This window comes from Conger conger, chromosome 3 (genome assembly GCF_963514075.1).
Source record: "Conger conger chromosome 3, fConCon1.1, whole genome shotgun sequence".
Lineage (NCBI taxonomy): Eukaryota > Metazoa > Chordata > Actinopteri > Anguilliformes > Congridae > Conger > Conger conger.
The window spans coordinates 28,575,206-28,592,161 of record NC_083762.1 but is presented as its reverse complement, the minus strand read 5'-3'; the positions used below and the strand labels follow the sequence as shown (position 1 = coordinate 28,592,161).

At 47.3% G+C, this 16,956-nt stretch overlaps 1 protein-coding gene across 2 annotated transcripts; it reads right to left on the bottom strand.

Moving 5' to 3' along the window:
• Positions 1 to 4,798: 4,798 nt before the first annotated feature.
• LOC133124352 (INO80 complex subunit D-like) lies at positions 4,799 to 15,995 on the bottom strand. 2 transcript variants are annotated; one of them, XM_061235485.1, is made up of 10 exons: positions 15,650 to 15,995; positions 13,665 to 13,911; positions 12,496 to 13,292; positions 11,709 to 11,811; positions 11,239 to 11,463; positions 10,253 to 10,362; positions 9,394 to 9,527; positions 8,745 to 9,010; positions 8,503 to 8,660; positions 4,799 to 6,037 (listed from the first exon to the last, which is right to left on the bottom strand). In XM_061235485.1, exons 2-10 carry the CDS (start codon positions 13,880 to 13,882, stop codon positions 5,001 to 5,003), a joined length of 3,048 nt encoding a protein of 1,015 aa, XP_061091469.1. In that variant the 5' UTR covers positions 13,883 to 13,911; positions 15,650 to 15,995; the 3' UTR covers positions 4,799 to 5,000. The 2 variants fall into 2 exon arrangements, with proteins under 2 accessions (XP_061091469.1, XP_061091470.1); XM_061235486.1 differs by having other exon boundaries at positions 15,755 to 15,995.
• Positions 15,996 to 16,956: the final 961 nt, after the last annotated feature.

Sequence of the window (16,956 nt, the reverse complement as noted above, 5' to 3'; positions counted from 1 at the left end):
GCGATTTGTTATTATTGATCATTCATTCTCTGAATTCTGAGCAGGGTAGCCAGCGCAGACCAAAAGTGCATCCCACACCTGCTGCTTTTTATGCTCCCTGTCGCCTCGATGCCTGCCCTCACTTGTAAGTGGCCCTTAGGCCAGTGGCACAGAAGTGTAACTCAAAACAGAGGGGGAGCGAAAAGGAGGTGGACTGGGACTGGGGGGGGGGGGGGGGGTGACTAGTCAGACTTACCATTGTGTCCAATCGGCAGAAATGACCAGAAACCATAAGCTACTGTTCTTGCCCCTTTCAAAAGCACTTTCAAAAGTCTTTATACAGTTGGACATACTTGGACACTCTGCCATTTCAACATATCAAACACATTTCAGTGCACACCAGGGATTAAAAAAATGGTTTAATACAACCTTTTTCTGAGCTTGGTAAAACCACAAACTGATCGTGAGGACTGCCTAACTGTTTACACAACCAGTGTGCCACCGTTAGACTCAAAAGAAACAACCACTAGACAATTAAGTGAGAACTGCACAAAACCTGCACATGCAGCAGGGATCTGCTCATGATGTGCACATTGGCTCACGCATCCTGACAGCTTTTAGCGCAGCGTCTTACACACACACGACTTGCGTTCCATTCACCCGTGGTTTTTCCACCATCTTTTCACTTTTCCTCTTTCCAGACTCTTGTGTGGGCAGCACAGCACATTAGCCTTTCCTGCCTTATGGACAACATCGGTGGAGATTTTAGCAGTGCTGACAGTTTAAGGGCACACTATGTCCTGCAGTTGGTTTAGTCATCGATTAACACACGCGTCTGTACCTTGCAGGGAGATCCGTTTCGAAGCAGCGGGAAAGGTCAGCCCTTTGAGGTGTGGGTTTCACATCAGGTCATGACAACTACAAATTAAACTAGTCCATTCGTCTACTTTTCACCGGTTTTCGGAATACTTCCCCTCTCCCAGCAAAGAAATTAAAATCACGAGACACAAAGTGCATTCATGCCTTCAGTCAAGTTAATCTTTAACCCGTTCACCATAAGGTTTTACTCTTCAAACGGTGTATCCTGAAATCACCCAAGAAGCTTTTACTTGCGTCAACAGCATTTTGCCGTTCCGTCATTTGCGGGGAAAAAAATCATTTACATGAACAAAGTGCTTGCTGTAGAGGAACTGCGGCCAATCAAATTTGACGATTTAAGGGGGGGAAGTTTTAGTTCCTTGCTGCCACCTTGTGGTCGTTTTAGGTATATATACTTCTAAATTTGTAGGCATTAATTCCAGTCTCACTAACAGCTCCCAACATTTCTATCATTTATGATCTAATTTCTCAACAAATGTACTTGCTATACTTCACAGCAATACTTCACAGCAAGTTTATTTATACATCCAAAAACAGAGATCAATTTTGTCACGCTATATACAGATATTACATAGAGTGTTTATACAGATATTACATCATTTGTACACAAGAAAATATACATAAAAATGTAAACCTTTGTATACAAAAAATACCTTAAACAAATTAAACAAGGACCAATAACAAAAGGTGACTAGATTATTATTAGCTCATCCTATTATCTTTAAAAACAGTAATACAGTACATTCAATGAGTATAGGAATTTGTCAGCCACTTCTCAGATTTCACACAGATACAAGTGCCTACAGAGCCCTGTTAAATGATTTAGTCCAGGGACATTGTGGGGGTGGGGAGGGGGATTTCATGGTGCGGTGAATCTGTGCTTCCATGCTCGTGTGAATACAGCAGCATTCCTGTCGATGTTCTGCCTCAGTGCTACTGGGAAAGGCGATGCTGCGGTTCAAAAAAAGAAAACCCAACGGGGGAGGTGGAAGGGCAGCCGTTTGCGTTTCCGTACGACTCGTAAATGTGAATGTATTGCTTTCATGGTCTCGGACTCTCCTCTCCCCGTTCGTCTCAGTGAAGCGGATACGATCTACGAGCTTAACGTTTCAGCATGGGTAGGGAACAGTCGAGGGCGAGACCTTAACGTGTAAGCCGCGTCCCCTAAAGGTATAGGTCTATAGGCTGTCACAACAAGCCTGGGAATCAAACTTGGGAAGCGGCCCAATGAACAAGGGCATGTGTAACGGGTGCGTCCCGGCAAAGCTAAGGGGTCTGTTAGGGGTGTTTAAACAGAGGGGATTAAGTCAGCAGTCTCCCCGATGTTATGGGTGTGACCGCATGCAAGTCTGTCCGTATGACAAACGGCGTGGGTTCAAACGGAAGTCAGTATAATGGTGAGGCCCAAATGCAGGTTGGCTACATATGGGGCGTGTCCGATGCAGGTCAGTACACATACAGTGCTTTCCTATCGCAGGTCAGTATATGCAGGGGGGGTGGTCAAACGGGCTGATATACATGAGGGGAGTGGGGTAGTACAGGTTACTTTAAATGTAAGGGGTGTGTCCTAATGGAAATGGAGGTTTAAGAGCAGGGCCCAGAAGCAGAGTCGAGCTGCCCTCCTATAATCCAGCACGGTGCACATAGAGGGTGTCTCCAAGCACCGACAGCGGATTGCTCTCAGCTTCAAGCACACAGGGGTCGGGGGTCAGGCTGATCCTGGATCAGCGGTTGTGGTTGAGATGTACGCAGCAGCTGTCCCCTGTGGGCTAGTTTACAGTAGCCTTTTCACACTACTGTAGAGGTGTCGCCCGCGGCTGGGCCTGAACCCCATCCCACTGTCCCCTGCCACCAGTGCTTCAGCACCACCGTCCAATGCAATTTAATAGCTATCAAAAGTACATCAAGCCATCGTTACAGAATAAAAGCCATTTTAGCATCACTGCCGAACAAAATGGGAGACACCATTTAACCCGTAAAGAGAACTAAAACTATGAGAAGCAAATTTGATAGCTATTAAAACCGGTGAAAGATATTTCACAAAAAAAAAAAAAAAAAAAAAACATTGGCTCCACTGAGTACATTTTTGCAGAGAACAAAAATGTTAAGATTTTTTTTTTTTCATTTTTTTTTTTTTTTTTTTACTTCATTTTCAATCCAATACCACTCATTTTAACTCACCGATAAAAACCCAATGTTGAAGACTGCTACTCTATAATTATATACTTTTAACATTTGCAGTGATCTTTCAGCTTCTAAAACTACGACCGAAAAAACCCATGTTTTACTGCCTTAAGGAAATGGATAATTAAAATCAGACCGAAGAGTATGTTTTTTTCGTTGTGTTTTAACACTGGCCAATTAAGGGTGCAAAGGGCTCAGGTCACACATGAAAAACCACACTACCCAGCATGACTACCTCTCACTGTCTTTCAGTTGCTTTCCTATAACCAGGTATGTAACCTTATCCGGCTGTGCTGTCAGGGTTTCAACAGGCAAAGGCTGTCAACATTAAGAGGCATTTTGCAGCCACGCTAATGGCAAATGGCAGATGTTGTCCAGAGTACAATGCTGTGGTACTTGAAACTGGCTCTGGACTTTGTTCCGTTAGCAATGCTGTGAGACACTGTGCAGGGTTTGTGTGGAGAACTTGCCCGTTTGGAGGTTATGGAGACACCCGCTACATCACGGACTGAGAGGTGCTCTTCCGGAAGATTCCAGATCGCTGGTTCCGAGGGTCAGTCTGTACAGAGACTGAACAGGTTCCAATGTGAATAGAATATTCTCTCTTCTCATTTCCCTCTCTAGAGATTTGACATGACATGAGATTTGAAAGTTTTGACATGAGATTCTGCTATATCTGGACATTTTGTAGTTCTTGAAATTAAGGATATCTGCACTTCCTGCTAAAAAGGGAGCCATGTTTCTCACTCAGTATGTTCCTTAAAGGCCACCATATATGCTAAGCCCAGAGAGCACCACTGAAGACTGGACACTCCAAGCCCCTTAATTTGGCTACACAGAGGAGCTTCACCCTCAACCTTTTTAGGCACTCCATTGAAATTGCTTGAATTCCCCTGACCCAAATAAGCCGTGTCCTCCCTATAGACTGAAGCCCTGCTCAATTCATAACCGACATCTCTTGATTTGAAATGCTTAACGTTACACGTCCAGTGCTTTTTATCCACCTTACATGGTCATATGGATTTTTAAAAAAATACACAAAGTGGAAACAAATACTATATATATGTTAAAATACTATGAGCAGAGAATATGCCAGTGACAGTTTATTGCTTAGAGTAACCAGATTTACCTTCAGCGTCTAATAGCGAGCCCATGAAGACTCTACAGCGGCTGTCAGGTTTACACGATCATCTTTCGAGTGTTTTTTTGAGTCAATCGATAAAATATTTAAATAATCACAATACAAAAAGTCATTTAAAAGTGGTTTGGCAAAGTCTCTGTGTTGATTAGGCTAACCCTTGGGAGGAAAGGGCCCTCCCCCTCATGATAAGTTTGCAGGCTGAAACGTGGCCTGTAGAGTCGTAATGGGCCGCAGACACAAGGTTCACGCTGACGTCAGTCTCGGTGGGGAACCGAACCGCATGCGAGGGAACCGTGAACAGAGAAGCGAGGCGAAGGTGACTTGGGCTTCGAGACGGGCGAGCTGAGAGGGCAGGACACTAGGAGCGGTTCTGTTCCAGGTGTCCACACCGAACGCTGTAGCGTTCCTCCTTTCATTCTGAAGAACGCCCACCCTGGCTCTCCTGTTTGTAGGTTTCCTCAAGCACCTCGCCAACACAAACGCCACCCCATGACAAGACCCTTCCCAACAACCTCCACCCAACAACATGCCCCTCCCCAACAAACCCCCCCCCCCCCCCCCAACAACCCCCCCCCCCCTCACCCAACGACGTGCCCCTCCCCAACACAACCTCTCCCCAACGACATGCCCCTGCAGGTGAGACACAGCTAGATGAATGGATAGAATGGAGCTGCAAGACAGGAGCTTGCCCGTGCCTTGAAAGATGTCAGGATCAAGAACTGGACTGACCAAAGTGCCTGGGCTTGAGAGAGACCTGATGGCAGAAGAAGGATCCCCAGGATTTAACCGCCAAACGAACCCGCCGGGATGTCCGAGGTCACTGCGTGAAGGGGGGCATGGCGCTGTTGGCACTGGCGGCGGTGGCGCTGGCGATGGAGAAGCCAGAGGGGGGCGCCGTGGAGCTGTGGCTGGGCTGAACGTCCTTGGGGATCCCGCTGTGCGAGGCCAGCTGGTGGCCGAAGGCGGCGCTGAACTGGGGGAGCTGCTGCTTGGGCTGTCCCGAGGTCAGGAGGTCGTGCGGTGCGGAGGAGGAGGAGGCTGGCGCGGCGGACGAAGAGGAGGCCGGGGAGGAGGTGGCGGGGGGCAGGGTCAGGCCCGTCAGCCCGCCCTGTGGCAGCGCCGAGAGGGCAGCCGTGGGCCGGAGGGTCAGAGAGTGCGCGGCCGTGGGCCGGAGGGTCAGAGAGTGCGCGGCCGTGGAGGGCGGCGTGGAGAGGGACGTGGAGAGGAGGTGGCCATCGGGGCCCACCAGGTTGCCAAACTGCGCCGGGTCCGTCAGGGGGAGGGGGAGGTTGTTCCAGGGGGAGCGAGGCGCTCCTGGCACCCCGCTGAGGGGCACCTCCATCAGGAGGGGCGAGTCGGTCTGGAAGGAGCCGGCGTGGGGGGAGGAGGAGATGTGGTCGCTGTAGGGCGAGGGCACGTGCTCGCTGCTGTAATGGCTGCCGTGGGGCGAGGAGTGGGGCACCTCCTGCTTGGCCAGGAGGTGGGAAGGGTGCGTCCGCGGGAACGCCGGCTCCACCAGGGGGCTCTGTGGAGGGGGAGGCGGAGGGGCGGAGGGGTGGGGCGACGGGGCAGGGACGAAGTGGTCCCCCGCGGGGTGCAGCAGGTTCTCATCCAGCTCCAGGCTGGAGAAGTTCTCGGAGGGGATGCGGCCATTGAGCAGGTCCCCCATGGCCCCGCCCTGGACCCCTGGCCCCGAGAACACCGCCATGGCGCGGTGATCCACGCCGTCCGACTGAGTCAGCTCACCCATGGAGCTCAGGCACACCAACGAGTCCGTGTAGGAGCTCATGGCCTGCAGGGCCCTCACCAGCTCCTCTGCCTCCTCTGTGGTGGGCAGCAGCTCTCCATTCTTACCTACACACACACACACAGACACACACAATCACAATTACGCATTTAGCAGATGCTTGGGGTCATTTTTTAAACCTTTTACAGTCCCACAGCTGGCTTCACTCTTTCTTTCCCATTAATAATATAATTTATAATATTGGAGTTCCTCAGGGTTCTATTGTAGGTCCAGTCCTTTTCCGCCTCTATATTAATGATCAGTGTGCAAATATGAAAACATACGCTGAAGATACTGTGCTTTTCCTCTCTGATCATTATATAAAACAAGATCATTCGAATTTAACCACAGACTTTGATTCCCTAATTGTCATGATAATCACCCGCAGGAGAGGCAACCCACTGCAAAACTTTTAAACTGAGTTTGGCCGAGGCTTATTTGGGACTAACGTGTATTATATAAACATTGTGTATGCATATTATGCTTAATATTTTAATGCATAATATGCCTAATATTTTTTTTATTAGTAATGCATTTCATTTTTATTGAATTACTATGAAGTACAGCATGGAACGTTCAACACTGGCAGAGTCAATGAATGATCAGTCACTGGCAAGGTGCCATGAATTAACCGTAAAGCGTAGACTACAGAAGAAAAATATGTACTTATCACAGCATTGCGTTATTACACATTACATTACATTTTTTGGACTATGCTAGTAAAATTCTGTATTTTTGCTGTTGATCATTCACATTTACTGTACAGACAGTACAGTACCTTCAGCAAAATGAGCTAACTTCCTCTACTGCTCTTTAGCCAATACACAAAGTCCAAAGGTGGACAGCAGAGCACCAGCAGGCAGTGACATACTGTATGTCATCACCAGTACACACAGTCCCTCTATAGTATATTTAAATGGATAGTACTCGCCTCCTAGCACTACTATATGGCTATTGCTATTAATCTGGTACATCAGAGATTAAATCTGATCTGAACTGAATTCCAATATCATTCTTTCAGTAATGCTATAATGAATGTTCAATTACACAAGGCGACCCAAAGACCAATTATCAATTCCTTTAGTTCAGAGGTAACAATCCCAAAATGTCCTGTCGCATGGTATCCGATGCTAAACCTGACTAACAAAATGAAGACATGCTCAAATAAAAACTAAACAGTATTTATCCTGCACATTGTGAGTTGACCTTCAACCGGGAAGACGCCCTTTAATATTGTTACACAAAGTGAACCAAACTGGAAATGTTAATCAAGTGGCGGAATCAAGTCACGACAGGAGAAGCCAAAAATAAACACTGTCCCAGTCAAAAAGGAAACAACCAGCTTTTCAACACACAAGGAATTAACCGCAGCATGGAGGAAACTAAACAGCTCCACAGCTAAGGCTTAGTGACTAAACAGGCCATTCACAGTATCTAAAATCCACAGCACACACGGTGCCAGATTATAACCAGGCACGGTACGCTGGAAATTCCTGAAACCCTTTATGGACCATTCCATGTCAGAAGAAACTCTCTAAAAACAATACATACCCACAGCAAGCACAGAAAATGGCGTCATATTTCTAAATATATCAATTTTGCTACTTCTGAAGCCTACTTGACTTGTTCAATTGACAGTTTAATGAAAGCTGTTAATGGTTTCATGATTTTAGCGAAGTTCCAACTTCCAGGTGTGAACATGCTTCCTTATCTGTATTCTAACTGATAGCTGATGGGTTAAATACAGTGCAGTCTGTATGCATTCAGACAGTTTCTGTTCTTTTGGTTCTGTACTCCTGCACATGAGATTGAAATGAAACTATAAATGTGAGGCTAATGTGCACACTGTCCAAACAGTTTATTTTGGAAAGCCTATTGTTTAGCCTATGGCTTGGACTTCTCAGCCTCATAATGGCTTCCTTGAAGGTCATTGGCACAACTCTGGGGCTCATGTTGACAAACACCAATAACAAACACCAAAGGCAAACAAAAGCATAGAATCAACACTAGATACTGAAAGCGTTCCTATACTTGCATTACTGGATACACCTGACTATTCAGAAGCAGCTGAAAAGCCAACTGTCCAATTCATAAAAAGGGATGCGATTCCTACACGCATCACCCAATATGGAAGTAAATGTCCTCAAATTAAAGGGGACAGTCTGCACTTTAACCTCACTTCATCTTTTAATTTCAAATCCAATGTGCTGATCTACAGAGGCAAAAGAACAGAAATTGTACCAACAGTTCAAATACACATGGACTGCATGTCCTCATTTACCATTTCAACTCCCCCTGGGGAAAGGGCTCTCCGAAACACTTGGGGGCTTTGTGCTACTGTTAATATATACTATATATGTGTGCAGCCTGGATCTTATTGTACATTACTCCTGTCGGAAGTGAGAAATCCACATTTGACCATTCTGAAATATACCTGTGGATTTCCACGCCTTCATTTGGCTGTGGAAGTGCACAGCAGCAACAGGCTAGCATTGGCCCATGGAACACATCTGTTAAGTAAGCGACAAAGTACCTTCAAACAGATCAAAGTCCTGCAGGTCGTCCGGAAGTCTGGGCAGCACGTCCGAGAAATCCTCCTGGTTCAGCTCCAGGTCGTTGGGAATGTCTGTGATGTCATTGGTGATGTCGTCGGGAAGCTCGTCCGTGCTCAGGTCCGGGGTCGAAGGAGTCCTGTCACCGAGAGAGGCAGCATTGAGAGGCGGAATCTCCACACCCGGCCGGGGCGGAACGGGACAGGGCCGAGGGGGTTCTGACCGGATGCTGGCGCTCTGGGCGGGCAGCGCCAGGCTGGAGGGCATGCCCAGGTTGCCCTGCGGCAGGGCGGGGGGGATGGGCTTCTGCGGCCGCCGCGGCCCTCTCCTGCGCTTCTTCTTGTGTTTCTTGGTGAGCGCCGGCGGTTTGGTCTTCTTGCGTGGTTTACGCTGCTGCTGCTGCTGCTGCTGCTGCTGCTGGTGGTGGTGCTGCTGCTGTTGCTGCTGGTGCTGCACCCTCCGGTTGCTGTCCCCACGAAGGAAGTTATCCTGCAATGCGTTACCACACGTTACTGAGATCAGTTTAAAGGCCACAGCCGTCGCAAAACTAAAAACGTTACACATAGACAACATGCCTTGTTGTGGCAAGCACCACACAGAACAGGCACCATAGAAACAAACACATTTAAGTTCCCATTCAGCCCATCTTTACCATTACCCCGGGCCGGCCAGCGCAGAATGGGCTCCCCCCTCTATAGCCGGGTTCCTGCCAAGAATTCTGCCAATTGAGTCTTGTCCAGTCCATTTGAGCAGTTCCAGCCCGGTTTTGCTCAATTGTCCTTTTACGGTTTTCTCTGTAAACGTCTTTGTAACAATGTCTCCATAAAAAGCGATAGGCAGACAAAATAAAACCGAACAAAGAAAGAACTCACCATTTTTTTGGCATGCTCGTCGCAGAGGGGCGTCTGGTGCGTGATGTCGAACACGGGGATGGAGCACTGCTGCCCGTCGGCGAACTTGGCGGTGCAGCTGGTGAAGAGCTGCTGGGAGCGGTTCAGCAGGATGTCTGTGCGCGAGCGTAAAGGAAACACCCTGCACACGCCACCACAGGCAGGAAACACCTTGGACTACCTGCACACACCACCGCATGCAGGCAGCGTAAAGGAAACACCCTGGACTACCCGCACACACCACCGCAGGCAGGCAGCAGTAAAGGAAACATCCTGGACTCCTTGCACACACCACCGCAGGCAGGCAGCAGTAAAGGAAACACCCCGGACTAGACGCACACGCCACCACATGCAGGCAGCATAAAGGAAACACCCCGGACAAGACGCACACGCCACCACAGGCAGGAAACACCCCAGACTACCTGCACACACCACCACAGGCAGGCAGCAGTAAAGTCACCCTACACAGGCGTGAACATGCATTAGACAGGCGCCCTGCTCCAACACGTTTACCTGGAACGGTCCTCACAGAAATGGTCCTTAGCACTCCAGCCAAACATCTTGCCCAATCACCGTGTTATTTACTAATCAAACCAACAAAACTACTCTACTCCAATAGACACGGAAATCTTTTTTTTGGGGGGATCTTTGGTGGGATTCAGCTCTGGTTCTCAGTTCACCATGGAGCATCTGACACACAAACATTACTAAACCAGCTCTTAACCTCCCCTTTAAAGCATCAAGTGTAGCACATACCTTACATAGTTACTGATTATGAACGCTTGAAAGTGGAAGTTATCAGAGAAACTGCACCGTCGTGGTCTGGGCAGAGTAAGGATACGCTGGAAGCAGTGTCGGGTGAAAGGCAGTGCTGAACTCCTGCAGGCCTGGCCTTTAGTGTGTCCGGTACAGACACCGGACTCTGTGCCCCGCAGCACTGCTGACTGTGCGCTGAGGAGAGGAGACACAGCCCACAGCTCAGGACCAGCACTGCAGTAAACACAGTCACACGTGCTCTCTGCTACTGCACATGAAAACTACTGTGGAGAACAGCGACTCATGGAATGAGTAGGCCTTAAGTGTGCGACCCTTGTACATGTGCTGTAACTCACAGCTCACACACTCTGTTCCCAGGGCACTGTTATTGTACCCTCGGGAAAGGTACTGAATCTGAACTGCTTCAGTAAATGTCCAGTTGTGTAAATGGACTGCATGGGCAAAAAATGTTAGGCATGCAAGTTGCTCAGCTGAATGTGATCCCTGTGTGTGTCTGCCTGTGGGTGGGTGTGGGTGTGTGCGTGTATGTACACTCAGTGAGCACTTTATTAGGTATTTGCTACTTATTTTTGGTCTTCTGCTACAGCAGCCTATCCATTTTTGACACGTTGTGTGTTCAGAGATGCTCTTACCACTGCTGTAATGTATGGTTATTTGCAGTTCTATCACCTTCCTGTCAGCTTCGACCAGTCTGGCCCTTCTCCTCTGACCTCTCTCATTAAGGTGTTTTTGCCTGCAGAACTGCTGCTCACTTGATGTTTTTTGTTTTTCGCACCATTCTCTGCTAACTATAGAGACTGTTTCTGAGATATGCAAAGCACTCTCTCTGGCACCAACAATCATTCCATGGTTAAAGTCACTTACATTTGGTCTGAAAAACAGATCTCACGGACCTCTTGAACATGGCTCCATGCTTCTATGCAGTTAGATGCTGCCACATGGTTGGCTGATTAAATATTTGCACTAACGAACTGGTGTACAGGTCTACCTAATAAAGTGCTCAGTGAGTGTATGCGTGTGTATGTGCGTATCCCTGGAGGAAGAGGGTACCTGGAAGGGGTCTGGGAAGCCCTGTGCAGTTCCTGGATCAGCTGGCCGGTGCAGTCAGGGTCCTTGCTGGCTGCGTGCAGCAGGGCTTTGCGGAAGGCATAGCGGTATCTCTTCTGACGCATTGCTGCCCTTTCCTGCCTGCACAGGTGCTTGTATTTCTGCTGCAGGTAAGAGCACAGTCGAGCCAGCCTGGTGCTGCGCGAACTGTCAGCCTCTTCATCTGAGCTGAGAGTGGTCAGAGAAGCAAGGCATCAAAACCAATTCTGCTGTTTTCTATGAACATCAAGGTACAGAGAAAATAAATAAAATATAAAAACAAAACCCTTCCCCTCCTTTGGCAAGCTTTGGATGCATATACACCAAAAGCAGAATGATGATAGATAAATATACAACGGAAAATATTTTCAAATGTTAAGAAATGAAATCCCATAAATGAGTCCACTACGCCGTCGCACTTCAGATGGTCTTACTTGTCCTGTGAGCCTCTCTCCTGAAGCCTCCAGGTGTACTGATAGGGAGGGACTCTTTCCCCTTCATCCTCTTCCTCCGCACTGTCTTCAGACCAGTCCAGCCCTGAAAGGCACATCCTGTCAGCAAAAAACTAGGCCAACACTCATTAAGAAAAGCAGACCATATTCAAAAACCACCGTCCATAATAAAGGCAACATTTACTACGGATATCAGCATAGTATTAGAAAAGCAAACCAATATACTGACCATTTTTAGAGATACGTGCACCTTTTGCACATGCTGAACTCTTTTTTAAATGTGGCTTTAATACCAATTGAATGGCCTGCCTATACATATCTGTTATTATATTTGTAACAAATACCAGGCCTAAGACAATTTCAATATAAATAAATTTCTGGAAAGTAATACCCAAAATATAGCTGGTCAAATTTTATACATCTCATCAGCGCTACTCAACTCCACGTCCTGCGGGCCATAGTGTCTGCAGGCATTGAAGCAAATACCTGCAGACACTATGGATCACAGGACGCGGAGTTGAGTAACACTGCACTACATAAAGTGTACACTTCATTTTGGGTCTCGTAAGACAACTTGGTGCATTCTAGCCTCCCAAAACATTTTCTGAAGGCAGTTTAATTCCCAGACAGCGACAAAGAAACACTTTACAGAGAACTTCAGCAGAAGCGTGCACGGCACAGTCAAACGAACACTTGCTAAGCTCTGTAAGGAGCAGTAAGCGAGCGAGCGAAGGTGTCGTTCAGTGAAAGCGCCGCCCAGCTCAGGTACCTAGGTGAGGGAAGAGGTCTCCGTGTTGCTGCTGTCGCTGAGAGCAGAGCTGCACCAGCCGCTGCAGCCGCGCCACGCAGGCCGGCGGAGGCGCGAACGCTGCGGGCCGCATCGTCACGGCGCCCTGCGGGCCCTCCCAGGCTCCCCCCGCGTTGGGCGGGGCCGGGGGCGGGGCCTTCCTGCTGAGAGGGGGACCGGCGATCGGGGCCGGGCTGGGCGGCAGCCCGGGGGGGGGCGGAGGGACGCCGGTCTGAGGTGGTGCTGGCTTGCATATTGAACCCTGCTGCAGTGTGGGGGGGCAGGCGGGGGGCAGGTAGGGGGCGCGCTGGGGCAGCTGCTGCTGCTGGGGGGGGAGGTGGGGCCGCGCCCGCGTGGGGGAGGGGGGCGGCCGCTGGCATGGGGCGGCCGGGGGGCTGAGGTGCTCGGGCGGGGCTTTGAGGAGGAGGTCGGCCTCGCGCAGCCGCAGGGCCTGGTTCAGCACCAGGCGGCTCTGCAGCTTCTTCCTGACGGCCGAGCCCTTCCGGGTGGCGCCCTCCTCCCCGTCCGCCTCGTCCTCCTGGAAGGCGAAGGGGTCGAGCAGCTCCACCTCCGACAGCGACAGCAGGCCCGGCTGGGGAGGCGAGGCCGGCCGCTCGTCCAGCCCGTTGGGCGTTTTCAGCGCCAGCGAGGGCACCGTGATGTTGAGGGCCACCGACTCCAGGTGGGGCCGCGAGCGCATCTCCTCCAGCGCGTCGTGCTTCTTCTTGCGCTCCTTTTTGGGGATGAAACCCAGCACCTGCAGGTGGCTGTTACAGTATCTGAGGAGGAAAATGGACACAAAGCTTTTATTCACTTACGCCCGCATTTCAGGAGCTAGCAAACAAGTCGGACTGAGCTCCGACAGCCTGAAACTGATGCGAGTGTTCAAGCGACTAGGGAAGACACAGGTGGGGGTATGGGTCATGTGAAGTTCAGGAACAAAGACAGATGATTCCCTCATCATTATACACACACACACACACACACACACACACACACACACACACACACACACACAGCCACTCTATAGGCCACGCCTTGCATCTCACCCTCACCCCTGCCACAGTTTTTCAGTTACTTATCAATCAACAATATTACTGCTCCACGGACCCTTTTGTCTAATAAGGCAAAAACAGACCAGTGGTCTTCACCTGCGGTCTTCTGACTTGGGGATGGGGTTGGTGCACCGCTGGCTGTTGTACTTGGCCACATATTCACATTGCTTGAAGGGGGCAGTCTTGTCCTCCAGGACGTGGCGGATACAGAAGGCATAGCCGTTGAGTCTGCGCTGCTTGCACAGCTTTGGGCTGTATGAGCACAACGGCTTGTTGTCCACCTCAGAGAAGTGTATGTGTTTGCCTTCATACATCACGTGACTCTTGTCCTTGAGAACATCAGCTGACATGAGAAAGCAGGGAGAGGTCAATGTCACAACCCAGGTGTACAGCAGGTCCCCTGAACATCCCAACATTAAAGGAAAAGGAGAAGACATGGCAGCAGGTGACCAGACATGGGTCTTGGATTAGATGCAATTGTAAAACAGAGCAAAATGAATAACCTATCAGCCATATCACACCAGGTTACAATTTAGCACTATTCTGATTCTTCATAATTATGCAGTTAACTACCAAAGTTTCTCGTGGAAAACCTCTACATTAGAATGCATAAGTAAATACGTCAGCAGCAGATGCTCAGTTCAATAATAAAGAGTAAGGGATATGACAGAAATAATTATGGTTAGACAGCAGCTATGTTATCATGCGAGTTCCAAAATCCTAAAGACATACTGTCCCGGTAAGGCAAATGTGTTCTTTTAAAAAAAGGATTTAAAACAAAACCGTGCTTTCTTTCATCTTAATTAGCGCGCAGAACATATTTAGACTACAAAAACAAAGCCGGTGGCAACTATTTTAGCTGCACTTATCCTGATTAAAAAGCGTTAAATTACTGAAAAATCATTGGTCGCTTGCCAGCAAATTACTAAATTAGTTAACATTTGGATAAATGGCTCGGTAAGCTTAAAAAATAGTACCTCAGCTGCAGTATTTTGTACAGGTGTAACGTTAAGATCGCCTGGAAATTGTTAGACAGCTAAGTTAGCTAGCTAGGTACATTTAACGTTATAGCTAGGGGAACTGAGAAAATAACAAATCGGGACACCAATATTTCTGAATGCAATGCGTTTAATGACTTACACTTTGTAAAGAATATGGTAGCTAAATTCGTGGTTTGTAATAACGCAGCTATGTTAGCTAGCTAAACTACCTTGCACAGGTTACAGAATGGTCAGTGATACTAGCTAAAGATCAAGATACAAAGTCTCGCGAACATTAGAAGACAGCTAGATGGTGAATACAAATAATCAAACCGATGCAGAGGTTAGCGCTAGCAATATTTCAAGGAAACAATGTTTTGGACACGTAGCTGTAGCAAGCCAACTCCAAGCATATGTTATTAACAATTTACGTTGAGGTTTACAACTTTGAAAAGCCTAAATGTTTTTTAACAAGCGAGCCAATTTCATACATGGAAAACACTAGATATTGCTAGCTAGCTAGCTATTTAGCTAGCAAGTTAAAACAAACTACAGCTATCTGATTAGCTGCAAGTCAGCTATGTGCATGTCATCCTGATGTAACGTTAATGGTGTTAGTACGTTAGCTAAATAGCTAGCTAGTTAAAATAAGTTTATTTTCAGCTGTCTGGATATCGATAGCTTTGTAAATACCAAGGAACAGCTATGCTTGCTAACGAATTAGATAGCCACATATAAGACAGCGATCGCCCAGGAAACGGAAATAAAATGCATGCAAATTAATCATTAAAATAACTACGAAATTACTCGAATACACGATTGCGTATGATAAAATACTGCTATTAAAATACATTTCTGTTCTGAGACTACATAGATATACCTATATATTTATAATATCGTTTCAAACAAAGGGAGGCGCAGAAAGGCCCGCTTAATGCAGGCCTTCAAAACAAAATAAGGAATACATTTTTGTCACTCCCGGGAATGCCCCGATATACTTTAATCGCACTTGCATTAAAGTTAACTCACAAAAATAAGCAAGAAAAATATAAACAATACTTCTTTAACCAAATATTAAACGTTCCGAGCGGCCTGTCACACCTTATAATCCCCGGCCTCGGGTAGCAGTGGCGACGGCCTTGTCTTCCACAGTACCTCGGGTTCTTCTTCCACTCGAGCCCCAGGCTTTACAACAGATCCGCTTACCTTCAGTTGGTATGTGCTGTGCACGGTACACACTCCGGATAGAGTCCGTAAAGGCTTAGTATAATCAACCGGACTAATTATGCACCGATATTCGTTATTTTTAACACAGAATTCAGCTTTTCTGCCGGGATATAATTTAGTTTGATTCCTTGATGCATCTAAATGTAGTTTATCTCCAACAGAATTTAGCAGGAAAGAGCTGCTGGGGTTTTTAGTTCAGTCATCAGCAGACTCTCCTTACAGCACCACTACCGGCACTGCGGGGACATGACAACAACGGACTGTTCAACAACAACCTCTCCTACCATATTGGAAATTTAAGTTAATATCATACCGGAGAGGAGATGCCATTTAAAACGAAAGGAAATTTGTTTAGTGCGCAGCTGAAAGCAGATCACATAGAGATGATCTAAACTCCGCTTGCTTGCCGTTTCGATCAGCAAGCGGAGGTAACTTTCACACTTCATGCCTTCACTGAATGGTCGTCTCTTCTCCCCCTGCTCACCCATCTTCTTGTCCTTGTGGAATTTGCAACACTAAGAAGTTTGAATTTTTTTTTTTTAATGTATTAAGTATTTACAGGTGAATGGTCGAATACAAAATCAGTATCGGTGCATATGTCATCATTACTAAAACTATTTGCAAATAAATAGACTTAAGTTTAAAAAAATATATATATCTTTACTGCCTTCGTCATCTCTATTAAAATGTATAATTATTAGAGCAGTGATACCATCTACAGTAGATAGAGAGCACAACTAGTTGATGGAATGACGGATGCTGTCTTTTTGACTGCTATTGCGAAACCCGGTCTGCTTTTCCGTTTATGCCTTTATGTGTATCCAATTATTTTAACTCGCGTCTCCCTTCATCACATATCATCTACCACCTGTTTTCTACCCCTCCAAATCTTTACCATAGGAAGGAAGAAATGTCCCAATTCAATGACTGACTCCACCCTCAATTTACCCATGGATCCCCACCTAAAAATACTTTGCAAGATCACAAACTCATGTCAGAATGCAATTCATGTGACGTGAACTACCCAAACAAATATCAACTTTTTATATTCAGTAATTAACGGACTTCATAAAGTGAATTATTTTCTGTGTTCATATCTACTGCAAAACTATATTTCAAAAGTTCACAGAAAGTGATAGCTCAATACATAATATAGGAAACAAGCATGAAGCATTCATTTT